This window comes from Corvus kubaryi, unplaced genomic scaffold (assembly GCF_017639235.1).
Source record: "Corvus kubaryi isolate FWS band 111438036 unplaced genomic scaffold, C.kubaryi_AGA036_p1.0 74, whole genome shotgun sequence".
Lineage (NCBI taxonomy): Eukaryota > Metazoa > Chordata > Aves > Passeriformes > Corvidae > Corvus > Corvus kubaryi.
Window position 1 is genome coordinate 2,189,353 of NW_024582061.1, and position 24,620 is coordinate 2,213,972.

General features: G+C 39.6%; 1 protein-coding gene across 3 annotated transcripts in view; it reads right to left on the reverse strand.

Annotated features, from left to right (window-relative positions):
- The window catches only part of LRP6 (LDL receptor related protein 6), a 121,344-nt gene that overhangs the window by 86,328 nt on the left and 10,396 nt on the right, over positions 1-24,620 (reverse strand). For all 3 annotated transcript variants that reach the window (XM_042050557.1, XM_042050556.1, XM_042050558.1), the window contains exon 2: positions 19,843-20,236. In XM_042050557.1, the coding sequence (XP_041906491.1) occupies positions 19,843-20,236 (394 nt within the window). The remainder of the gene's footprint in view (positions 1-19,842; positions 20,237-24,620) is intronic.

A 24,620-nucleotide genomic window follows, 5' to 3' on the forward strand; every position in this document is an offset into this window, starting at 1 on the left:
AGACGTGAGTGATAATTGCTTTCTTCCAGTCCTCAGGCACTTCTGATCTCCATGATCTCTCCAAGGCGATCATGAGTGGCCTCACTCTGGTGTCCCACCATCTCTCTCAGCACTCATGGATGTATCCCATCAGGGCACATGGACCTGTGCATTCAAGTTTGTTTAAGTGTTCTCTGACCCAATCCTCCTCAACCAAGGGAAAGTCTTCTTCCTGACATTCCTTTAACCTGGTCTCCTGGGACAAGGAAACCCAGAGAGCTGGTCTCATCAGTGAGGACTGATGCAAAAGCAGTATTCAATAACTCTGCCTTTTCTGTGTTCTCTGTTACCAGGGCCCTCCCTCCACCAACTAATGGGCTCACATTATCCTCCATTTTCCTTTTGTTATTGGTGTATTTGAAAAAGTCCTTCTAGTTATCCTTGACATCCTTGGCCAGATATAATTCTAGATGGGCCTTGGCCTTTCTAGTCCCATTCCTACTTATTCTGACCACCACTTTATATTCACTCTAAGTGACCTGACCTTGCTTCCATCTCCTGTGAACTTTTTGCCTATACTTGAGCATCGACAGGAGCTCTTTATTCATCCATGGAGGTTCTCATGCCAAGGCTGCTCTCGGCCTTCACATCTCCGGCAAGGCCTTCCATGTTGGTTAGTATGAGGTCAAGGAGCACACATTCCTTGTGGGATCCTCTCACTGTGACAATAAGTTATCATCAAGGTTTCCCAAGAACCTCCTGGACTGTTTGTGCTTTGCTGTGTAGCTTCTCCAGTAGATCTCCACTTCCCTCCTCCTGACCGGGCAGCCTGTGGCACACAGCCACAAGAGAGTCACCCTTACTAGTCTGTCCTTTTGCCCCAACCCACAAGCTCTCAACTCAGTCATCCTCCTCACCAAAACACAGCTCGATACATTCCTAGTGCTGCCTCACATAGAGGGCAACTCCACCACCGCTCCTTCCTGGTCTGTCTCTCCCAAATGGTGTGTAGCCCCTCATGCCAACATACCAGTCACAGGAGTTATCCCACCAAATCCCTGTAATCTCAATGAGAACCAAAGCCTTGGGGCTGCACATAGATCTCCAATTCCTCCTGTTTGTCTAGGAAGCTCCAGTTTCTTGAACAGGAATAAGAAAGCAAGACGACCCTTTTGTTCAGTCTTTTACATCACATTAAGAAATTGTCTAATGAACTCACATTTATGGTGTTTGCTTTATTGTAGGGGCATTTTAATTTTTCAAATCAATTGTTAAACTATATAGTCATTTTTCAAAACAAGAACGTACATTTTTCCTCCATCATTTTTACCGTCCACAGAAGCAATTGTGCTCAGCAAACCTGGCAGTGAAACAAATAGTTGTTAATTCTAAATAATCAGAGAGTCCTTTCAGGGTAAGTGGCATTAAACACAAGGTCCAATTTTAAAACCCAATTTCAAAGGGTGAGCTCACCAGCTAGGCTCCTCAAACAGGTGGAAAGAAGTAGCGTTTTCCAGAGGTTACAGTACTGCTCTGACTCAGCCCAAGAAGAAAGCCACCCTTCTCCAGTGACTGTAAAGGAGCTGAGGTAGCTGTAAAGGGGGTTGAGGTGGCCAGCTCAGGGAGTTGGGTAAAGGAGAGGTAAATCTCCTCTCAAAGATCACTTTCCAGCTAACTGTCACACAGAAAGAAACAGGATTTGTGCCTTTCTTGAGGTCCCAGGTAACAGTGAAAGAAATAAGGCTTGCTCAGTTCAGCAAGAACTGAACTTTCATTTAAATCCTAATGAGAGGTTACTACGTGGTTTTTTTGTTCTTTTCAAAGGCAAAGAGTCACCAGTTCAAACTGATATCACTGAGGCAGTTATATCTGGGACTAAGTGAAGTCAACAACTTCTGTATTTAAGCAGAGCCATCATCTCCTCCTCTGTAGTAGCTCTTTCTAGGGAGATATGAAACTTCTGTCAGAGACTAGCGAGTTTTTTCAACACGAAACCCAAGCAAACTTTTCCTAGATCATTTAAATAAAGTTCACACAAAGAGACTGTTGCAAGAAAACATAGTACCAGACACCCATGCGTTGCTTTTTCTGTTGTGCATCCCCTGCAAAGAACTGGATGTTGACTAATGGGCAGAACCTCTGAAAACAAAAAAAGCCCATAGCAACTTTCTCTGTGAACAATGGAATGAAGAAAACCTGATCATCCAGAAAGAGGCACATCAAGTTAGATTCCTTGAAGTTTAATGAAAACAAAGGCACTGAATGAAGCATGTCCAGCAGGTACAGCACTTGGAGCAAGGTCTGTCTCATGTGGGTGCCCTGTTACACACACGCACGATGCCACTGGGCTGGGAGGCCACTGGGAGATGAAGCTGGGGCCCAGCTTGACTAAAACTGAGCAACAAATTGCAAAGGTCAAATTGGGAGTGACTCAGACACCTGCAGTATTCACACGTGCATCATATATTAGCTACTAATGGTGATTTTTTGCCTGTTTTTAGGCTACTGTCAGCTGCTAGATCCATCAGGTTTTTGTATGCACGTACTCAGTGTTAGTTTAACATAACCCAATCTCATACACTCAGTGTAAAAAGCTGTGAACACTGCTTTTCTCAGCTACACAAACCTCAGATGAATAAATCTGTAACCTCAGAGGAGCTAATTAAGAGTACAACAAAGTTGTACAGCAACCCTTTCCTTTGCACTCTTACATGTGACCCAAGGTCAGGAGTGAAAATTGTCATCTACCACCAACTAACAACTTTTGGTTTTTAATCACATTGGCAGAGGTAGCAAGAGGCTCTAGATATCCAGGCACAAAATACGTGGAAAGCTAGACAGCCAGCAGAGTTCTTGATGAAACTTCCTGGACAGAGCAATATTAGCCCTTGTAGCACCTCTCATGGGAATGCCTTGCTGCTCTTTGGTCCAACCCTCCATGGCAAGCACTAATCTGCGCCCAGACTGTTTTTGAGCTGTGCAAATTTACAACAAAATTATCAGAGAAAACAGGTATTAGTTTGCAGAATAACCTGCCCCTAACTGTGCCACCCCACCACAGTAGTATCCAATCCCCACAGCACTAAGCAGCTCAAACATTTAGTTAACTGCTGTCTTGACAAGACTGGAGTGGTACATGAGGCCCATGAGCTGTTTATTTTGGCAGTACAATGGTGCTACTTCTTTTCTGTTCTCTCAGTCCAACCTGTAGAAGCAAGAATGAATCCTGCGCTAGAAGCTGATGGAGGAAGAACATCTACCAAATGATAAAAAGGGTCTGTTAATAACTGTGTATATCTCCTCTTTTGCATCTGCTCATATATTTAAAGACAATGCAGCTTTCACAAAGCAAGCTGCCTTTCAATAGGGATGACATATAAATTGAAAATCGTCCTAAAGTCTGCAATAACCTTAGAGAAAAAAACACCAGTGAGCAAAAATTAGAAAACTGATATGACAGTTTAGTAACTATTAAAAAAAAAAGTTGTCTGTGAGAACAGCAAACAGATAAATAGCATTCCTATATGTCAACCAGAATATACAGTGGAAGTATACAGGTCAGTAAGCACAGGAAGCTAAAACTTCTGACAAGTGGAAGAGGCTCCATCTCTCTTCAACTGCTCTGTTTCTCTCTCATGAAAAAAGACCCCAAACCTATATTTTTATCACCCTCTTGCCTTCTAGGGTCTGCAAGACAGGTATTAAAATTCTGGTGAGCCTGATAAGCCTTGATCCTACCTTCCCTTTAGGCAATACCCAGTGCAGGACAAACCACAGAGCCAGAATGAGGAAGAGCTGACAAAGGGATGAGAACTGGGGATGTGGAAAGGGCAGTATGTTTTTTTTAGAAGTAGGTGTTTCACTGTCATCTAGGCCTTGCTTAGTTATCACTGTAGTGGAACAGCACATGACAATAACCTTTAGAACTGAAAGATCTGTGTGGATAGAAACACCTAAGAGCAGTAAGATCACAATGTTGCCATAGCTGGAAATCCTCAGCCACCATATCAGCTACAGCTACCTACTGTGGAATGACTGGAACAGAACAGGAAGCTCAAGGCTCAAACCATGTGACCCAGGATATCAGCCTTCTGGTAAGCTGTCAAAACAAATGTTTCCACCAAAAAAGTCAATTCGGACGAATCAGCATTTCAACTGAAATAAAACAGTCAGATAATTCCACACCAACTTCAACTGACTGAAAATTCTTTAATGAAAGTGTTAGCTCTTACTTCACCATTTAATGTGGTTTACATGATTTATCTTCTCAAATTAAGAAGTCAGGTCAGCACCTCTGTTTCTTTGTAGACAGTTCAGTAGCACATTAGCACCATGTTTTTTAAAGCTGGAAGGATGCAGCAATGGCAAAGAATGCTTTTATCATAAACATTCCTAGAGTCCGTCTCAGAATCTCCCGAAGTGTTCCCGAAAGTGTTCACACTAATTCTAGGTTTTGAAATTAATTTTTATTTTTGCCCTTCTAATTAATCTAGATTGTTTGACAAGCAGTGCTGTTAGAATGAATATACAACAGCACAGCTGCTGCTCCACATGTTTTAAAACAATCACAAAAGGCTGGCATAGCTTTGGCCCAGGCCTAGGCCATTCAGGCAGAGAGAATCTCAGTACCTCTTCCAGCAGGAATTTACAGGAGTGGGAGAAGGGAAAGGGAAAAGCAGAGAACTGATTTGTGCTCACAAACCAGCTAAATAACATCAAATGTCTTGAAAAAGAAAGTGAAGTCAGAAATAGTGATTTGCTCAGGATTTCTCATCAAAACAAACACCAAAACCACAATACACCACACAAAGAAGAACCAGAAACAAAATCCTCAGTTACCTGCCCCTTGAAAAATGTTGCAGTACCCAGAGTATTTGCTCAGTGATACACAAATCACTCATTCCACCCAACTGTAGTGATAAGGCAGACCACACTACTACTAAAACTCATGTCTTTTCAGGCATATTACACCACTAAATATGTGATGCTTTTGTGAAGTTACATGCTTGTAACTATTGCCATTTCACGGCATAAAGTCTTCAACTTAATCTGCACCTAAACATTCCTTATCTAAAGAATTAAGTTCTGAAGCTCGAATGATGTAATGCTACCACATACAGTTAATATTTTCTACATACTGACTTACTTGTGTAAACCAGCTGTTGGCATTTTCAGAATGATTATGCTGTCTGGATGCCTGATACTTGATATCATGGCCCACTCTACTGCTAATCACAGGAGTTGAGCATTCATTATACTAAGAGTTACACACAGAAACCTTCCTTTGAGACATCATCCATTTGTCTATGCAAGTGGTTTGACAGCTTTTAACTTTAAATTAAATAGCATCTCACCCTCAACTAAAATATTCAGTTGCTAGGTTTCCTGACTTAATTTCCCAGGTAACATTTAGACCTTTACAACACCAAAAACTCACAGCCCATGCCGTTTTGGTTAACAAACCATCAATTAAATGCTCCCTTAAGTAACTGTCTACTTAAGGCTTTGTGCTGTGTCGTGATTTTTAAGCTATCATTGATATAAAACCACTATCCACCAACTCAGAACCAAGTGCATGTGACAACAGATGCCTCCAAGTGGACCCTGGTTCCAGCCTAGCAGCCACCACTTCCATGTGCTGATGTACACATTACTCACACAAACATTCCACAAATCACACAGTGTTATAGTTAAGTGTTTCTATGCAAAAAAGGACCTACACATAAAAAAAAGTGCCCAAGTCTCTGTGAACAGCACTCCCAGTACAGTACATTTACCCCACTCACAGTCACCTTGGCAATGGTCACGGATTTTATTACTGAAAATACACACAGTCTGAACATTAAAATGCCAATTCAATCAAATGGTACTTTTCTTCTGGCAGCAATGAAAGTTTGTTTGCGGGATTATTCAGCTTACTTTTGCTGACATGTTTTGCCCATTCTTGTGTTTCTAAAGAGATAAATAAAAGAACTGCTTCTCTAAACAAATTCATCCAATGCACTCTGGAACATGTCAAGAATGACACAGAAAAAACACTATGATGCAGAGTAAAGGCTGAAAGAGGAGAGGGAACTCTTAAAAAGTGACTGGCAAAACAAAAAAAAGGTTTGCTTCCTTTTTATGATATGTGAAACCAACCCTACTTCTCACAAGAGGAATAATAGTAAAACACCTTGGTTGCAAAGAAATGGTAGAAAGGAGAGAAAACAGAGCTTGGTGTTCATGTGTATTTGTGATAAACACTTCATCAGGTCACATTGTCTTCACTGCTAGTTATTTTTATTTAAGTTAAAACCTCCTATCTTCCCACTCCACTTTCATACCTTCCCACTGGTTAACACAGTGACAGACACAAACTTAAATTCAGTCAAACTTGTGAAAAAGAGACCAGGACTAAAATAAAACTGAATTCTAAAAGAACTCATTGAACTCGTCCACTACTAAACTGCAGTCACACCCTCACTGAAGGGCAACCGTGCCCCGAACCAGAATGCTGCCTATGCCCACTACTGTCTCTAAAATCACTAGCTGACCACAGAGAATTTCAGTTTTTGAACACATATTCAAGCACGTTGAATCCTAAAGAGTGTAACAAATCTATCCACAAAAAAAGTCACTCTGAAATAAAACTGGGCATGGCCATTCCTGTCAACAGTTCCTGTTGCTGAAAGACTGAATAAGGTGTTGCAATCAAATTAACAGGGCATGTGAATTGCATAACTCAGTCCACAATTCTCTAGGTGGAGACTGCACCAGGCCCTAAATTATCACTTTCTTAACTTACATGATTTCTCATCAGGCATGGAAACACAGCTACATTAAAATGGTGTTGTCTTCAGTTATGCAAAATAGGGTAATTCTAGGTGAAATAAAACTATTTAAGGTCAAAAGGTTTATGTACATGGTTTGCCTAGGAATTTTTGATGACTCTCTCGATATACCAATTGTTCATATCCCATCATGATTTTGGAGCATTAAACTTGGTTTTATTTTTTTACATACTTAAAAATTCACAGTTAGCAACACAAAGAAAACACCAAACTATCTCTGTGAAGATTAGTACACAGCTCTCAACAGTATTGAGAAAATAGATGCCAATGACTTTGTAATTCCAGAGGGACAGGCTGAAATGAAGAAACAAGTAATATAATATATTCAAAGTCAGACATAAAAAGGCTAATTGTCCCCGTAGATTTTTCTTATTGTTTCTAAAAAAAGGACCCAGAACTTTTCCATCATGAAAACATTAGTCAAGCATTCACTCAACATATGTTTGACAAGCTCTGTCTAACATTCATGTGAACTTCTTGACCATGCTCATACTAAAGGAAACCTACCCAGATGCAACAGAACACCATGAAAATGGCAAGTTTTGTGGTTCACAAGAACCATACATTTGCCAGGAAGATACATGTGCAAAAGAAAAAGGTAGCCATTCCTTTTGCTAAAATGAATTTAAAAAAAAAAAAAAAAAAATCAATCATAAAATTAACTACATACTTGTTTCTCACTACATAGCTTGGGCATTTTTCAAATTCTCAGCTAAACCCTATTTCATTAACCAGTTTTAGCATATACTTACATAGTGGAGAGCAGTCATCACACTGTTTTAAGTGTGATTTTGGTCTGTCTTTATTCAACAGAAAAAATTCATAGATTAAGCTTAATTATATCCTTTACCATCTCAAAGGGAAAAACCTTGAAGTTCATATTCAGCAGTTGCTGAAAAGAAGTTTTATATGGTATCCAGGACCTGCACTAAGAAAACAATCATTTAAGTCCGGATGCTGGAATGCCGAAAATTCTGTGCAAAACCACAGCTCTCTACCTAAGCAGCATGGTCAACACTGCTATGGCAAAATAACAATTAATACACTGATTTTATCTGTCCAAGCTGCATGGTCTACCACAACGAGACAGCCTGAAAAAAAAGACACTTCACAGGACAGATTCTAAGGAGCATCTTAAAGATACTTTGGAAAACAGAACTTGAGAAAGAAAAGCACTTAAAAGCCACAACCCCAGAGGATATACCTAGTGCTTACATTACACACATTCCCTCCCAAAGTTGATGGTAAAGCATACTTTGAAAGTTGGAAAAGTGGATGGTGTATGTGGTGGGGGGAAATGGAGGGGAGAGAAGGAAAGAAGAATGGCACAATTAGATGATCCTGATAAATATGTCTTCTAAAGAAGTCTCATCTTCCTCCATCTCAAAATGCACATATTTGCTTCTAAGTAGGTTTTCTAAGTAGGTTTTTTTAATGCAGAAACTTCATTGAGTACACCTATTTTCAAAATACTAGTGACTTTTCCATTAGCAGAACTTTTTTTTTTAGTAGTATATTTACATCATAAATTTCATTTATAGCTAACTGGCTCTGCAGATTCTTTCACTGGTACAAAACTTTTTTTTTTCCCCCTACTTGAGCAGGTAATTGTAAATTTAAGAATGACATTCCCCAATCAAATTCAGTCCTGGAAATCAGCAACAGAAGAATCATGACAAGTCATTCATGAGCTTAAGATTAGACAGGCAGTACTCAAGTCAACGTTTAAGCATCAAGTAACTCCCATAGATGACCTTCCACTTGATTTCAGGAGTGCTCTTATCGAGCCTGTTTAATTGTTCAGGGTCACTGCCTTTTGTTTTGTCTTTTCTTTCCTTAAATATAGGACTTCTGCTAGTCTATAAAGAGCTGCCAGGCAGCATTTTCCAATACAACAAATTTTACTTCTGACGTTCATAAACTTATTTCTAGCGTATCTTAAGGAATTTCTCTCTCCTCCGTCTTTTCCAAACATACTGATCCCTTAGCTCCAGGACCACAAAGCGCTAGGTAGAACAGGCAGCGAGAAACATGCTTGTGAAGGTCTCAGATAAAAGTCCAAAGGCTTTGTAGGCTCTGAAATACCTACGCCCAAACCAAGTTGTTCTGTAACTCCATTCACATTCTAATGGGTTGGCTTCTGTAACACATTTCAGGCACCTCTTATTCATAGATCATTTGGTGTATGTACTGCTAACATTGTACTGGTGAACTCCACCAGTTTGCAGAGGGCCAGGCTTTGAAAGCAGAAGAGTGACAAAAAACAAACAGGAGCCAGAGCTCAAAAATCTAAGACCTCCCACCCTGTTGCACAGGTGGCCATTTGGCATCTGAAATCCTATTCTGGATTCCTATACTGGAGAAAATGGGAAGATTCTACCTCTTTATGGATGACCATAAAGCCTACCAAAACTCAAAAATTACCAAGCCTTTCTTCCAGCCACTGCTCGGCTCTGTTTCAGGTATGTCCTGCTGGACATTTAAACCTGCTGATGCATAGAAGTCCTCCATATTCTGATCTGGATTTTCCTTTTTAAACTTTCATAAGCTAATTATCTGTGTGTGACCAGTTGATAGCAGCCATTTTATTATGAAGAGGGATACGGAGAAGACAGGACTTGCAACAACAGGGCCACAGTTTAATGAGAATCTGCCCCACACAAGGAAACTTGTGACTGGAAGCAAGGAGAACCTGTTTATATTTCATGGCTATCAATAAGACTGCCCTTTGTCTACTTAATAGTGGGCAAAATGCTCTGGTTATATAAGCTGATGAAAGATCACCACTTTTAATTACATTTTAAAAAATGCATTTATATTAAGGACTCCGTTTTTCAAGTCTCATTTGCCTCAGTTTAGAATTCTGTTTTCCAAGTCTCATTTCTGTTTTGAAATGGACGAACATTTTTTTACACAAGGAGACAATTCTTCTCTAGTTAAGTAACAAATTTCTGTCAAACCTCAAGAACACATTGTACTTTCATGCTTTCATAGTATCCATCATTTAAATCCAAATTTGGTTTGTAGTTATAAAATGTTGATTAGAACTATATAATTTATTTAATGCTTAAGCTTTTAGTGGTTATGAGCAGCAATCAGACCTCTACTAAAACAAATCTCTGGTTACAGTATTGACTGCTTGGCCAAGCCATCCTACGCCTGCCAGCTCAGCACTGAGGGCTGGCTTGGACACCACATCCAGCAATCCTCCTCCTCAGTCAAGAGGCTGCTTTTACACATGTGGAGAGAGAGGGCAACAGAAATGCTCACTCAGAACCTCCAGCTACCACTGCTGGCCACTGTAAGCACATTATAAAATACTGATTAAAACAGAGTGTCATCCTATTGCAATAAAACAACGAATTGTTTAACAGCAAAATTACAGCACAACCTGAACAGAACATTTGTGTGACATCTCACGATCAGGTGAAGCACCAGTTTACCAACATAAGCAGGGACAATAAAACCAGACAGCTCTGGACTGTTAACAACTGCTCGAGCTCCACCACATTTCAAGAGTTTACAGTAAGAAATAGGCAGGTTTTGTTTTACACATCTGGAAGTTCTTCCAGGATGTTCTTACAGTTCAAGACCTACCAGAGCCCACTACTTTATAAACTATATATGCCTCTTGAGTAATTTCACTCCCCCACTTAATTTTTAACCCAGGCTAACCAGGCTTATACCCAGATCTATCTAAACATGTACTTCACAGAGAAAAATTTTTTTAGTATATACAAGAAAAACGCATGCTGAAAAATCATAGAAATATCAAAATAGTATCTTTTAGTACAAGAGGAAGTTTGCCAGAATTTAACCTGGAGGTTAGATCATGATATAAGGCACGGTTTTATTCTATGACAAACATATTGTTTATAGTAAAAGAATCATCTTCTACTTGAGAATTGAAGACATTTATATGCTTTGCTACAATACACAGCAAAAGAAGCTTAATTTGCAAGACACCTTTCTTGAATTTTAAGGGAATTTTTAAACAATGTGCTAGAGCAGAGATCTTACTTATCCTTTGAATAAGAAAAATAAATTTCATACTTAACATAGATTTATTTAGAAAAAAGCTCTTTGACTTAACAGTGCTCTTAGCTGCATAATTTCCTATCTTTACTACTTCTTGCTTGAAGTGACAGAGAAAACTTAATACAACTAATACTTTATGCTGAAACATGGAATTAAGATGTAAAAGTGAGAAATGACACGGTTCCCATGAGAAATGAAAATGAGAAATGAAAATGTAAAGTATGTGTTAAACAACCCTGGGGAAAGAAAGGAGGCGGAGGAGGAGGGTGGAAGAGAGAGGCCCAGAATGCTGACTTTCTTTTTTTTTTTTTTTAGGAGAGTGGTATTAGAAGGATTCTAATTAAACCATAAAGGTCCAGAAAATGTGTTACTGTTCTTTGTATTTCTACTCATCGGTTCAAGGGGAAAAAAGGTTTCCATATTTATGGGCACTTGGGGTTTGCTATTTGTGTTTGGTTTTTGGTTGGGGGTTTTTTGGGGGGACAAGAAGGAGATGTTCTGTCAGTTTGTTTGGATTTTAGGTTTTAAGGTACAACACAATTAGACTGTTTCAAGTATGAGATACAATTAACGAGACACAGACACCACAAACACATATTACATATACATTCTCACCCACACATATGCATTTAAAGTACACAGCTTAAAATCTAGAGCAATACTGTGGAACCGCATCGCTGGCCCATCTGAAGTGACTCCGCTCCCACTGAAAAGGCTCTGGTTTTTCCTATTGCTTCTCTTCATTACAGAACACCAGCAACTGGGACAGATGATTTAAAAACAAGCTGGAAGGTGGAATCTACCACGAAAGAAACAGACTGACCAGAAACTCACAACTTAGGCTACGGTTATGCAACAAAGAGCTAAAAGGAGTAATTTCTTTCTCCAAGTGTCAAGCAGAAATCCAAAGTGGTAACTTTTGCTTTGCTCAGCTGATTTTCAGGACATATATACACAGACCCTGAAATGGTAAAATAGTACTGGTTCAGATATAGGCTCACCTAACAACCCTGGCACTTTCTAATGTGAACCAACTCTAATCTGCTCCTGTCACAGGGTCACACGAGTTCTCAAAATGCTTATTTAGGTATTTTATTAGGCCACCTCAGCATCTGTCCCTAGTATGTCCTCCGTTCTCACTGGCTGCACTGTGAAAGCTGCATTTGCTCAATGTCCTCCAGACAATGTATTATCCTGTGACATTTTATCTGACCATTCTACAGAAAAGGCAGTACTGAAACACACTCATTCTCCACAGGGATAGACTTATTTTTTCCCAGGAATGCAGCCAAATAAAGATGGTTCTTCTATAGACTTTTTTCTTTGTTAATCATGTCGAAATTTCATACAGCTGAGTGCTCTGATTTTCATTTTTTAAACAAACTTAATCCACAGTTTACTTAAAGAATATTATCAGTCTGTTTCAAATCGTGTTAGCAAAGGAATTTATCGGTTTCTTTAAGAAATAAGCCGGAAATCAATTTTTTTTTGGTCAAAAACATGAATCCAATGATCAACGTCCTCTAGAGGAACAAAGGCAACTTTCTGCTCCATTTTCTACAACAGACCAAAACCTTTCTTCTTAAGTTTGGACCAAACTTTACACTCTAAAATGGACACACTTCAGTAACTCCCCAAAACATGGATGGAGGACACAGCCAATCCACAACCAAACAACCCTACCTTGATTTTAAGTGAAGAAAATCTAAGATTTCTTCCATCTGTGCACTCCATGATAAGGCCACACACCACCATGCTCCTCGGACCCACTGTGACTCAGGCTGGGTCTGCCTGGCTACAAATGTCAGCTGTACAGGTCTGTTGGCTGATACACCACAGCCAGAACTGTGAGTGCAATTTCATCTTATGGCAGAAAGTGCGTTTGTAGCACTGAAGTTCACTGACAAAGGCAAGAAGATGGTTGCAGGATGCACAGAGAAAGTTTACAATGAGCTGTAATGAGCTGTAATCAGTGAAGGCTAATTTTGTCTTCTGGTGCAGATCTGCCTTAACACACACTGTCTGCAAGGCTCACCATCATTTCTGGAAAAATTCCCTCTGTAATACCCTGCCTTGAGATAGTAAAGAGATTACAAACAAAACCTTTCCCCAAGATGAATTATAAAACCAATTCCTTGTGATTATTAAGCTCAGTCAGCTGCAATGGTTTTAGTGAGCAATCACAAGCTCCCTGATACAAGTCTTAATAGCTGTCATGGATTCTGAAGTAATGATTTCCTGACAAACACTGCCAAGTCCTGTAAGTTATATTTGGGGGAGAGGAAGATTATTTGTAAGTTTGCTTTTTTTTTATACTCTGGCCTCTTCCCCAGAAACTGCATGGACATTCCTTTAAAGCCACTCTGCTTCCTTAACAAGCAATGCTATTTGGACTTCTCAAGCAAGAACATAGAATGAACAGCTTAGCAGATTATAACTCTCTGCTGTAAATTAGTATGGTCCCTTCGAGTTCCTGTTAAGTTATTAAAAGTTGTCTTAGGACTATTTTCATTTTTAAACGCGTGTGAAAAAATATTTTTTAATTAACATCATGCATAACAGAAGTCTAAAATCATGATTTTTCTTTTTTAAAATACAGGTCTTCACAGTCTAGACTTGGACGCTAAGTTATAATTGTAGAGACTGAAAATGCAGATACAGAAGCCTGCCCACCAGACGTTATTCATGCAGACCAGAAATTACTACCTCACTTTAAATACTTAGTTCTAACTTATTAAATAAACACTGCATGCAAATATCTGAAGTATACTTTGATACATGGATACTTTACAGCAAGTTGCATAAAGTTAACTAATTCCTGTCACCTTTATCACGGCAACACTGACCTGTTAAAGGACAGGACAAGTCATACTCTTGAAAGTTACCTTAAATTATCAACACACCATCATGTTGCATGCCATATTTACATGTCTCACCAGAACAAGTCTGAAACTGAAGACAGAGTGGAAAAAAAAGCCAAAGAACTTAAGTGCTCTGACAAACTCTACAGTGCTGCAAGATGCTAGTGACTGATTCACAGGAATGCTGGCAGGAGGAAAAGCACAGCTCTCAACTGATCCTCTCCACAGTCTTGTTTTCCAGCCCAAGAACTGAAAGAAGGAGGTGGGGATGTAAGACTATTTTCAAACCCGCCTACAGCTAAAAGTGTCTACAACTTTGCTACACAAGTCTCTAACAAGAATGTTTGTTCTGCACTAACCAATTCTGTTCACTCTAGTTTGATTTCTAGCAAGCCAAATCTCTCCCATCTCCTCCCACAAAGGGAAAACTAGGTAAAACACCTGCAAAATAAAGAAAATATATTAGCAAGCATGTTCCTCCGAGTTCCTGGTAACCTCTGGCAGCAGGGTGAGGACAGGCAGACAGTGGCAGTAACATCTAAAACCAGCACAGCAAGATTTACAAGAGAGGTCACCTCTCCAAGTCCTCACTCTGTTTTAAATATGTGGGTTTCTGGTTACCTTCCTTCACCTTCTCCATCACATGAGGAGAAAAGAGATGATGAGGAAGAAGCTAACATTTTGAGCAGTGCAATAAAATGACACCTTTACAATTTCTGCATCTATCCAACAACATGGAAATATCCTAGCATTGGACCAGAAACTAGCATTATATAGACCATACATGACCAATCTCAAACAAACTTTGCAAAGTTTTGCAAGAGAAACTTTGAAAATTAACAGCCTGTCAATGAGATTAAAATGAAACAAAAAACCCTAAAGAAAAACAAACAACCAACCCCCTAGAGTTAAAATTCAAGGCGAGTACAGTAAATGAATAGTGTCTGATCTTGTTCCCAGTACAAAGACCTACATAGGACCAAGAGCAAAATTCCAAACAGCTTATACTTGAGAGGCAAAGGGAGCTATAGTAGTTCTGGAGCCAGAGATGGCAAGGACATTCCAGATGCTGCGCTAGGCTCTTGCAGGATGAAGCATTGTACCCTGTTGGGTTTTGAATCATACAATATAATCCTGGCCTAGGCAACCTTCTCTGCTTTGAAAGGCCATGCCTGGAGATTCATGCCACCCAGCAGTGCCTGTGCAAGGATCACCCAGCTATGAGTGACAGCAGAGCTGCATTTTAGATCTTCCCAGAGTTACATGCAGCCCCAAGAGGCAAGGTAGGCCACTCCTGATGCAGTTTCATCAGGACAACCTCTGCAATACTGTTGCAATATTTAAGCAACCAAAAAATACCTTGTGGTTTGTTTAATATCCTAGCTATTACCTGAATTTAGCGATGTATTTGCAACGATCAACATCATCTGATCAACAGAGCCTCCTTAGGTGAAGAAAGATTAAATACACCTTATAAATCTCTGTGCCATAATCACCGGAGTCTGCAGATTTCGTATCACGTGCCTACATGTCACCCATAAAACCTCAAAATTACCTGCTTAGTACACAGCCAGGCTCTACAGCAAACGATCTGCTGAGTGCACTCATCTGTCACCTGTGAAACATTACAGTCAACTGAAAAGCAGCAGAAAGATTTCCAGTCAGAAACAACCTGCCCAAGGGAGAGGTGGCATCAAGCAAGAGAAGGTATGAAGCAAAGCCTTCAGTTATTTGCATTATTTTGGGAATTTACATCCAAAGTGCCATCTTATGCAATGTTAACTTGCCTGCAAACAAAAATATACTGTAGAAGTGAATTTACAGAGAAATTCTGATTTTTTTTCATTTTTGAAATGTTTTTTCCCCAAAATCAAAGGTACTGTAACTGTTATTAGAACTCTCCATTTCCCTTTCCTTATTCTGTTGTATAACACCTACCACTCAGTGAAAGTACCACCACTTCCCACAAATCTTTCATTACCATGTGCAGATGTAAGGCATGTTCTACAGTTGCTTCTGTGCTTGACATGCTCAGACACCTGTTTCCAACTTTCAAAAAACCAAAAGAAGTAGGTCTATAAAAAGTATGTGCTCCCTGCAAAATTTTGCATGAAAAAAACGAAACTCTGCTGGGGGAGGGGTACCCATTAAACCTGAAGATCTTCCCCAGCATTCAAAGTACTTCATCCAGAAATCAACTTCAGCTGCCATAAAAAGTGTTGTAGCTCTTTGTATTCTAATTCCGTTCATTAACCAAAACCCTTTACAACCCAAAAGTTTTACAAGACCTTAACAATTAAGGTAACTCTATATAGTCACTTGATTTAAAACACGTCCTGAAAAGCAAGCAATTAGTCACCACTTCTAGCAGGCACTTAAAATTCCCTTTGTGGTGAACAATACATGTGGAAGTGAGAAAAGCCAGTTCCGTTCTGATAGTGCTCCTTATGAAGAAAGCTGATCAAGTTGTCTACAGGGTAATTTTTGGGGAATTGTAACTATGATAATGAAGTCTTTACCATGAGGACAAAGGGGCTGTACAAATTAAAAAACAAAAATAAACAAACATACCAGCCCCCCAACAACAAAAAACCCCCAACACCACAAGAAAACAGCAATACAAATATACAATACTGCACTTTAAAGCAGTACTTGCTCAAGAATCTGCATATGCCTTTTTTTTTCACCTTGAGTGCTGAAGCAGAAAGATCTCTTTTCCACTTGTTCAACTTTCACGTGAGCTGTTCTTAAACAGAGTGCTCTCCTGCACGTGGTGATCTAACAAGTGGTCTTCTCCTGGCAAAAGGTCACCATTAAACTGGCAGTGTTATCCCCAGCTGCAGATCTTACTAAGAAGGGCTTCATGTTTAACACCAGTCAGGAATAAGCAGTTCCAGAACGGATGGATAGGACCAAGAAGCCTTCCTGAAACCTGCCAGCTGACTTCAAAAGAAGGCTGAACAAACACCCCATTCCCCTCACCTTCATCTGGGGCCCTTCTCTCTCCTGCTGCACACACAGTATTTTATTGAGTATCAAGACAATTGAAACAAGTAAGTCATAATGTACGAACACGAGCAATGAGAAGCTCAAACCTCAGAATGTACAGAGATGGCCAGTAAGAAGAATATAGATGTTTCAGATTTTAATGCCTTCCTACAGTAAGGGGGGGAAAAAAAAAAAAAAAAATCAGACTTGGCTGCTGTGCCTCAGTAACCAAATATTTTCCATTAGTAAACCTATTGCATTTCTTATTACTGGTAACAGACATGGGAACCAAGTCTAATTTCTACTCCAGTATCTCAGTTACACATAGAACCTCACGCACAAATCACCTGATGGTTTCGGCAGTGAAGTAAAGGTTACTCAAAGCACTTATTCTTTAACGTCTCAAACGTTTCTGTAACTGCTCTGAAAGAGCCCAATCACGCTCCTCCAAAGCATCACAGCAGCACCGAGCAGCGACCTTCACAACCCTGGAGTATCCCACAGCAGCAGGTTGTGAGAAAGACCAGAGCACTGGTGAAACATTTCATTTTTACTAAATTTCACTAGGTGGGACACTTCCAAGAAAATGCATTATTCATCACTATGTATCTCTGCTAGTTTATACGGTTAGCATTTCATTTCCAAGTAGGCATTCTCATGTTTTCAGCAAGACAGATACATTTAATAAATATACATGCAACCCCAGAAAGGACTAGTAGTTTGGGACTTAAATCAGCTTTTTCATTAAATACTTGATGCATGCTACTTTAGATCAACTATTTTTCACAATTTAACTCTGATGAAAAACTGAACTTATTGTTAAAGACAACCTTAGTGTAAGTTTTGCTGCTAAATCATTTCTTTCCATGAATTGCAAGTTTATAAAATTGTATGTGAGACAAACATCGTCTGAGCATAATAGGAGGTGGATTAGACTGCAGGAAAATAACGGGGTTTGCTTTTCCAGGTTTCAGATTTTATTAACTACTCTTAGAATTTTTTATGGCTTACTCCTACAACTATTTGCCAGGCAACATCTTGAAACCAAAAGACAATTACAGGGCTAAAAAAATGTAAATACTGGTGAAAGCAGCATGCATACAATAACAGTTTGGAGAATTATTTATCTTTTTAAATTTACATCTCTGTGTTCATGTCACTCTTCCACCTATATTTCAAGCTTTGAAGGCTCTTCTGAAACGTAACCAGATTTATTAAAAGCCAAAAGGTTTTCTGTTATAAAACTGCATATGAGAACTGCAATTTTTGCAACTACAATATGGTAAACCAGAAAATGGATATAGTGCTGTATTCCTTTCCTAAAACATACCCTTCATATAACAACTTAGAAAGTGACCTATTCAAAAATTCAGAAGAAAGAAAATATTCTGTCCTTAAATTACAGTTGTTGGAAAGCTTTTTTTGTTTTGGTTAGAGGGGTTTTGTTTGGATTGGGGAAGGGGGCTTGGTGTTTGCTTTTTTTTGCTTGAGTTGTTTTAAATTTCAGCATATTGAAGTATGTTTACTCCTACTGCTTTAACAAATCATCAGTATGGAAAAACTAACAGGTTTGCCTTACTTTTGATCTATTTCATTTTTCTTCTTGTATTTTCCTCTTAGAGTAAAGTATTAGGAAAGAGTAAAGAGTATGCAAACATCGACTTGGGGTTGCTGAGCATATTACTGTGCACATTCAGAAAAAACAAATACTGTTCTAAAAAAAGACCAACTGACTTCACAACAGCTTTACTCCTCACCAACAAGAACCTCAGTCTCTCTGGTTACAAGCCAAATCAAAGCCACTGTGTTTTTCCTTCCTTTTTCTCTCACTTTTGGGATGGTGGGTAGAAAAGACATGAACATTACACTTTCCTTATACTCTTAAACAGTTCTAGAATATAATGAAATAGAACTAACGCTGTCATTGGCTCCAGTTTACAAGTTGCAAATACGCAGGAAAAGCACACATCCATCCTTTTGTTATTTCTAAAGCTTGAAATATATGTACTAGAAAATAAATGTATTTTCTGTTTATAAATTGTCAAAGGACTACTGAAATTGTAGAAGAAAATATTCAAGATATGGTATTTCTATGAAGTTCAGGAAAGAAGCCATGTTTTGCAGAGATTTTCCTCTTTTGGAGGAAAAAAGCCAAACAAAAAAACTGTAATGCAAGTAAGTGGCAAGCAGCAAAACACAACCCTCATCTTTTCAAAGAAACAAGCCACTGATTTCTCCCTCCCGAAAAAGAGTTGGCTGAAAAACATATGGGAAATGGCAGTACAATAGATGAACTTTCTTGTTTGTGCAAGGAAAAGCTAGTAAAAATAAATTTTATACTACAGATATAAAATATTTTCAAAAGGTTACACAGCATCAAGGACATTTCATTAATATTAATATTCCACTTTGGCTGTCCCAAATACTTTGTCACAGATGACTGCCCGTGGGGTAACCTCAAGCCAGTCATTTATGTAACATCGCCAAAACTCTACTGAATTTTCCATTGTTGGCAAACACTGCTTTGTTCCAAGAACAGAGCAGAAAGAGCCACATCCAGGGACTCAAATGAGAGCTGAGAAAACCACAAGTTCTAGAAGGAGCTCAGACAAAAACACGAGATTTTTTAAAACAGGAGTTCCCCCAAGGGTGGGGAAAGGAGCCTCTCTTGTAAATTTTCTGATTAAGCTTCAAAATACATCTCAAGTTGTTATTAATACAGTATGTTGACTTCTCCCATTTCTTCAGATTCTTCAAAAAAGCATGAATATCAACAATGAATAAAGCTCCAAAAAATTTCATTTCTTGACATTTGAGAGAGGCACAAGTCTGTCCACAGGCAGCTGACAGCCTTTTGAGCAAAGCATATTGTATTAGGTTTTAGGTTAGAACTTCTGCTTCTGCTAATCTTCTGCAGTATAGCCAAACTAAGTTTCTAGAACTGTTTTTTAAAGTCTGATGATTCCTGATTATTGACAAACCAACATGAATGGATTTCAGAAGTTTGCAGATCATACCAGTAGAAAGAGAAACAAATGATGCAAAATGGCTTAGGATAACTTTGACGACAGCACTTGAAATCATTCAACAAATGAGAAATAGTACAAGCTTTGCTATTTGCAACTGTTTTTAAAAAGACTTACCCTCTTGCAGGATCCAAGGCGATTGCTCTGGGTTGATCCAATTCTTGCCAAAACAAAACTTTCCTCAGTGACCCATCTAAGTTAGAAACCTCAATCCGATTTGTTTCCGAATCTGTCCAGTACAACTTCTCCCCCAGCCAGTCACAGGCCAGCCCGTCGGGCGACAGAAGTCCAGAAACGACCACGTTTTGTACACTCCCGGATTTATTGAACTCTGTCCGTTTGATGGCTTCCTCGCTGACATCACTCCAGTAAATCAAGCCCTTGAGGAACACGAAGTCCACGGCGGCCGCGTCCTCCAGGCCCCCCACGATCACCGTAGCGTTCTCCTTGCCATGGGCAGCGTCCACCAGCCGCAGATCCCGGCGGTTCGCGTACAGCAGCAGCGGGGCAGCTGCACATGGGACAGAAACGGGGGGACACACAGACAGATGTGTTAACATCACTCATATCAAGTATAACTTGTACTGATGGTGCATCAGGCCATCAGTAGCTACTGATTTAAGAGTATCTTTTTAAAAAAAAGAAATACTGGGGAGACATTTTGAAGTTTGACTAAAAAGCACTGACTCAAAGCTTTTCAACTTGGTTACAAGCCTTCGTAATGGGCAGCTCGCTATTCTGGGTTGTGCATTATTAAAATAACATTAAAGAAGAAGGGAGAGAACAAAGAAAATGGAGGTTTGAAGTGCCCAAATGACACTGCTCTGTAGAGAAGGATCAGAAAGGCAAGGGTAAAACAGTTTTCTAAGTAGTCAGTGCTGGCTCACCTGAGCAAGGATTATTTTTCTTTACAGAATTTAGTAATATACACCCGTCTTCTACAAAAGCATAATTGACATCAAGCTATCAAAGCCACCTGCATGTCAATACTCCCTGAAATTATATATCTCAGACATTTTACATATAGTACATAAAAATACTAAATTCATTGCACAGCATGAGGCAAATGTTGGTTTAGAGTGCTGAAGGTAGGGAGGAGGTAGGGAGAAACATAAACCTACAGGAATGGACAACACAGTTCTTTCGAACTCAGCTCTACCATTCCTGCTTAGTTCTCTAACACAAAGCTTTTATTTTATATGCTTTATTTGCTTACTCTGTCAGTTTGCACAGTCTGTATATTTTTCATAACAACACATAAGATGACTAATGTAAAGTAGTAACCATGAAAAAAAAGACAGCTTCTTAAATGTTGTATGCCTGCTTAATTGTCCTTAACTACAAGCTGTATATAGCATTATGAAAATTCCAGCCTTATTCCTACTTCAACAAAAGGTTCAGAAAAACACTACATTCGTATAAGGCAGACAATGACATCCTTTTAAATCCACTATCAGAAAACATTTCTACCTTTCCCTGCATTTTACACAGAAACTGTAGCACCGGTGCTGTACATGGGCATTTAGATCCGTAAATGCTTCTTTACCTGTCACCACACAAATTTCACAGGGGTCTTGCAGATTTCTTCCTTAGCGTAGGTGGGCACTTCAAATTTGCAGCAGGATGAATATCCTAACCAAAAGGGCAAAATTTACATAGCCAAAGATGTGCATGGCTCAGTAATGTCAAGGGCCACACCGCCATAAGAGGTACAGTTCCCTGTATGCCAAACTCACATTGAAACTAGAAATACTAACAGACTCCAGTAAATTCAAAAGCTGGTGTCCAAGATCAGACTACTCCCCTCACTATCTTATTGCAAAACAATTTCTCAAAAACACTGTCACATGTGAATTGGCAGAAGCTCAAAGAACTAAGAAAGTTCCTTCATCTACCTGCAATTAAATGAGTTCTGCCATGTATGTTTTGGGGTGAGGGGAGTTTTGTTGGTTTTTAAGAAAACTAAATTGCTTAGACTGTCATCCTGAATTTAAAACACTGAATATAACTTGATTTATGATAAACTTCAGATAGAACAAGGGAGGGGTGAAACTTTGTTTGTTTTAATAATACCAAATTTGTATTTGTATTCCCTTCTTCAGAAAGCAACTTTTTATTGTGGAAAAAACCATTCAAGTTTAGAGATTATCTTCCCATGGAGAAGGGCTAGACTTTTTAAAATTAGATGGAGAATCTTTATATAAAGAATTTATTATTACCTATCTCCTTCCCTTCCTTGCATAATTTCCCACCCCCTACGATTTAAAATTAATTACAGTACATTTTCTTGAAGGGCAGATTGCTTATGATGACCACATTTCAGGAAAAAAAAGTATTCAGTAAACTGCAAGGTGTACAAAATTGTAATATAATAAAACCCTCTACTTTTTAAAGCCTGCCTACAACTGTAACCTGAAAAATCTAGTTAACAGCCAGCTCAGTGTCATCTAGTGCACACAGGAGAGTGTGCAGCCAACTGGCACAGCCTTCTCTAGTAAGACAGCATGCCCAGCATTTGGAAAAAAGTAAATCCACACACCAGTGAGTACAAGCTCCATTATTATGTGCAACACAGAGCACCCATGCACACAGCATGCACTGAACTGGAACACCAGGTGATCAGCCAGGCCTGAAGGCGCTGCTGAGCCTAACACAGCCACGCTGCAGAGGTTACTTGCTCCCTGCTCAACTCAGAGCTCAGACTGGCTGGGCAAGGACTGCAGACAAACACCTTTGCATCAACGAGACAGCTTAGCTGAATGACAACTCAGGAGAAACACAGCTACACTTAGGATGTGTAGCTTCATGCAGATTGATTCAAAGCCACAACTTGTAACACATTCCAAAGGGCTGGCAGATGAGGACGTTAAGCTTTCCAATTTGTTGCAACATTCAGGAATGAAGCCTGCATCACCAAAATAATAAAAACCAGGTTTGTTCCCCCACTGCCTCCAGCCCTTCCCAGAAAACACGAAGGCTTCAATGTGCTATAAAACCCAGTAACTGAAGTTGGCAGCATTAGTACCTAGTACCATCTCTGCATTTACTTCACTAAGGCAGCAGTGCCAAGAGCAAAATTGTGCCAGAAGATCTCACCCTGTCCCAAATTCAAAAGCACAAGACACTGAAAAGATGGCTTTCTTGAATAATGAAGTTATGAACTATACTAATAACCTGGGAAGAAGTCCAAGAGCATCTCCTTTCAAAGCTGGGCAACTATTTGGCAATTTAAGTTATAATGGGGCAAAAAGACACAATTCAGATTTTTTTTTAAGAAGCTGAACTCTACATGTTTTTATTTCTCTTTCTATAGAGATCATAATAAAATACATTGTAACTGCAACAAACTACAGTACATCAAAGAGAAGCACATATTTTCGAACACCTATCCTGGAAATCAAAAACAGAAACAGTAGTGAATATTTCCATATCCTCTGTCACCTGAGAGGTCTACATGCAGGTCATTCTTCTAATAGAAGTACCCAATACAGAGTAAAAACTATGCTTAGCTATAAAATAAGGGATTTTTTTTGTACCCACCAGCAGGAACAAGTGTTTCCTTAAAGAACACAAAAGTTACAAAAGCTCAAGTTTAACACATTTCAACAGCAGCAAAAATAATTTACATCGTAAGAAACTCCTGCCAGTAGTGGTCACTCAGCATATAACTTTCTTAACTCCAATGTTCCTAAGTTTACCACATGCAGTATTAAAGTCCAGACATTGTCTTTTTTTGTCTTACTTTTACAACTAGAATTCTACCAGCATCCTTCTTCCCATTGCCAAACTCCAGTTCTTACACCACGTATTTCTCTTGGCTGCAACTCCTGTCTCTCTTACTGAAAGTTGCTAATCACCAAGACACTCAAGTCTGGTTTCCCTTACACTTTTTTACTCAACTCTTGCTTTGTACATCTGACTTGTGAGCATCTGTTACAGGCATAAAACTGCTGCTGCCCACAGGATGCAGAGTGATGAACCAACATAAAACAAGCACTTTACCAGCTAAAAAGGTTTTTTAATATTTTTGGTGTTTAAGTGGCAACTTTAAGCTGTTAGAATTTGTCATGCTTTTCTTTAACTAGTCCAGTGGCCTTTTCCACAAATTCCCACTTTCTCCTTTCTACCTTCAGTGATCCAGGACAGCTCTGGGTGCCATGAGGTGAGGTCAGCGTTACCTTCGACATGCTCATTCTCTTTCACTGACATGGAGTTTAGCCTGGCTAAAGCAATTAGCACAGTCTCATTCCCCCCAAATCCTTTTTTCTCACTCCCAAGCCCCAGTGATGCTGTTCTAACCCCTCCCTTAGTTAAGGGCCCCTCTCCAAGCTGATTCAAATCACTACATCAGCAAAAGGTTTGACTGGGGCAGCAAGTTGAATCAACTCAAGAAGTGGTCCAGCAAACTCCAAAGCCGACATAAGGCGAGCAGCAGGGAGCTGCAAGGGGGAGCAGATCTCCCCCCTTCACTGGCAGCCTGCTGGATCTGCTCAAGATGCGACTGCAGCTATCTCCTCTCTCCCCAGCTTCACTTCCAGCTGTCAGTTCCCGACCCCTCTTTTGCCTTGGCTTGAGCACTCATCCCGTGCCACGGCGAGACAATGCAGGGAGCTAAACCAGCAGAAGGCTACCAAGCTCTCCCCACCACCTGCCAAAAAGCAATTTTTAGCCAGGCATCGTCCAGAATCAGTTCACACCAAAAATCAAACCAATATAAGCGCTAGCACACCAGGGAAAAGAGGGACTGCATCAGCTTTGACTAATTAGTGAACCAGTTCCTCATGAACCTCCAGTTAAGGAATAGGACTCAGAGCAGAGGTGGCCACTGACAAGATGTGGCAATCTGCCACAGAATCGTAGTGTGGAAACCACTAAGCAACTGCTGACATTGTGGA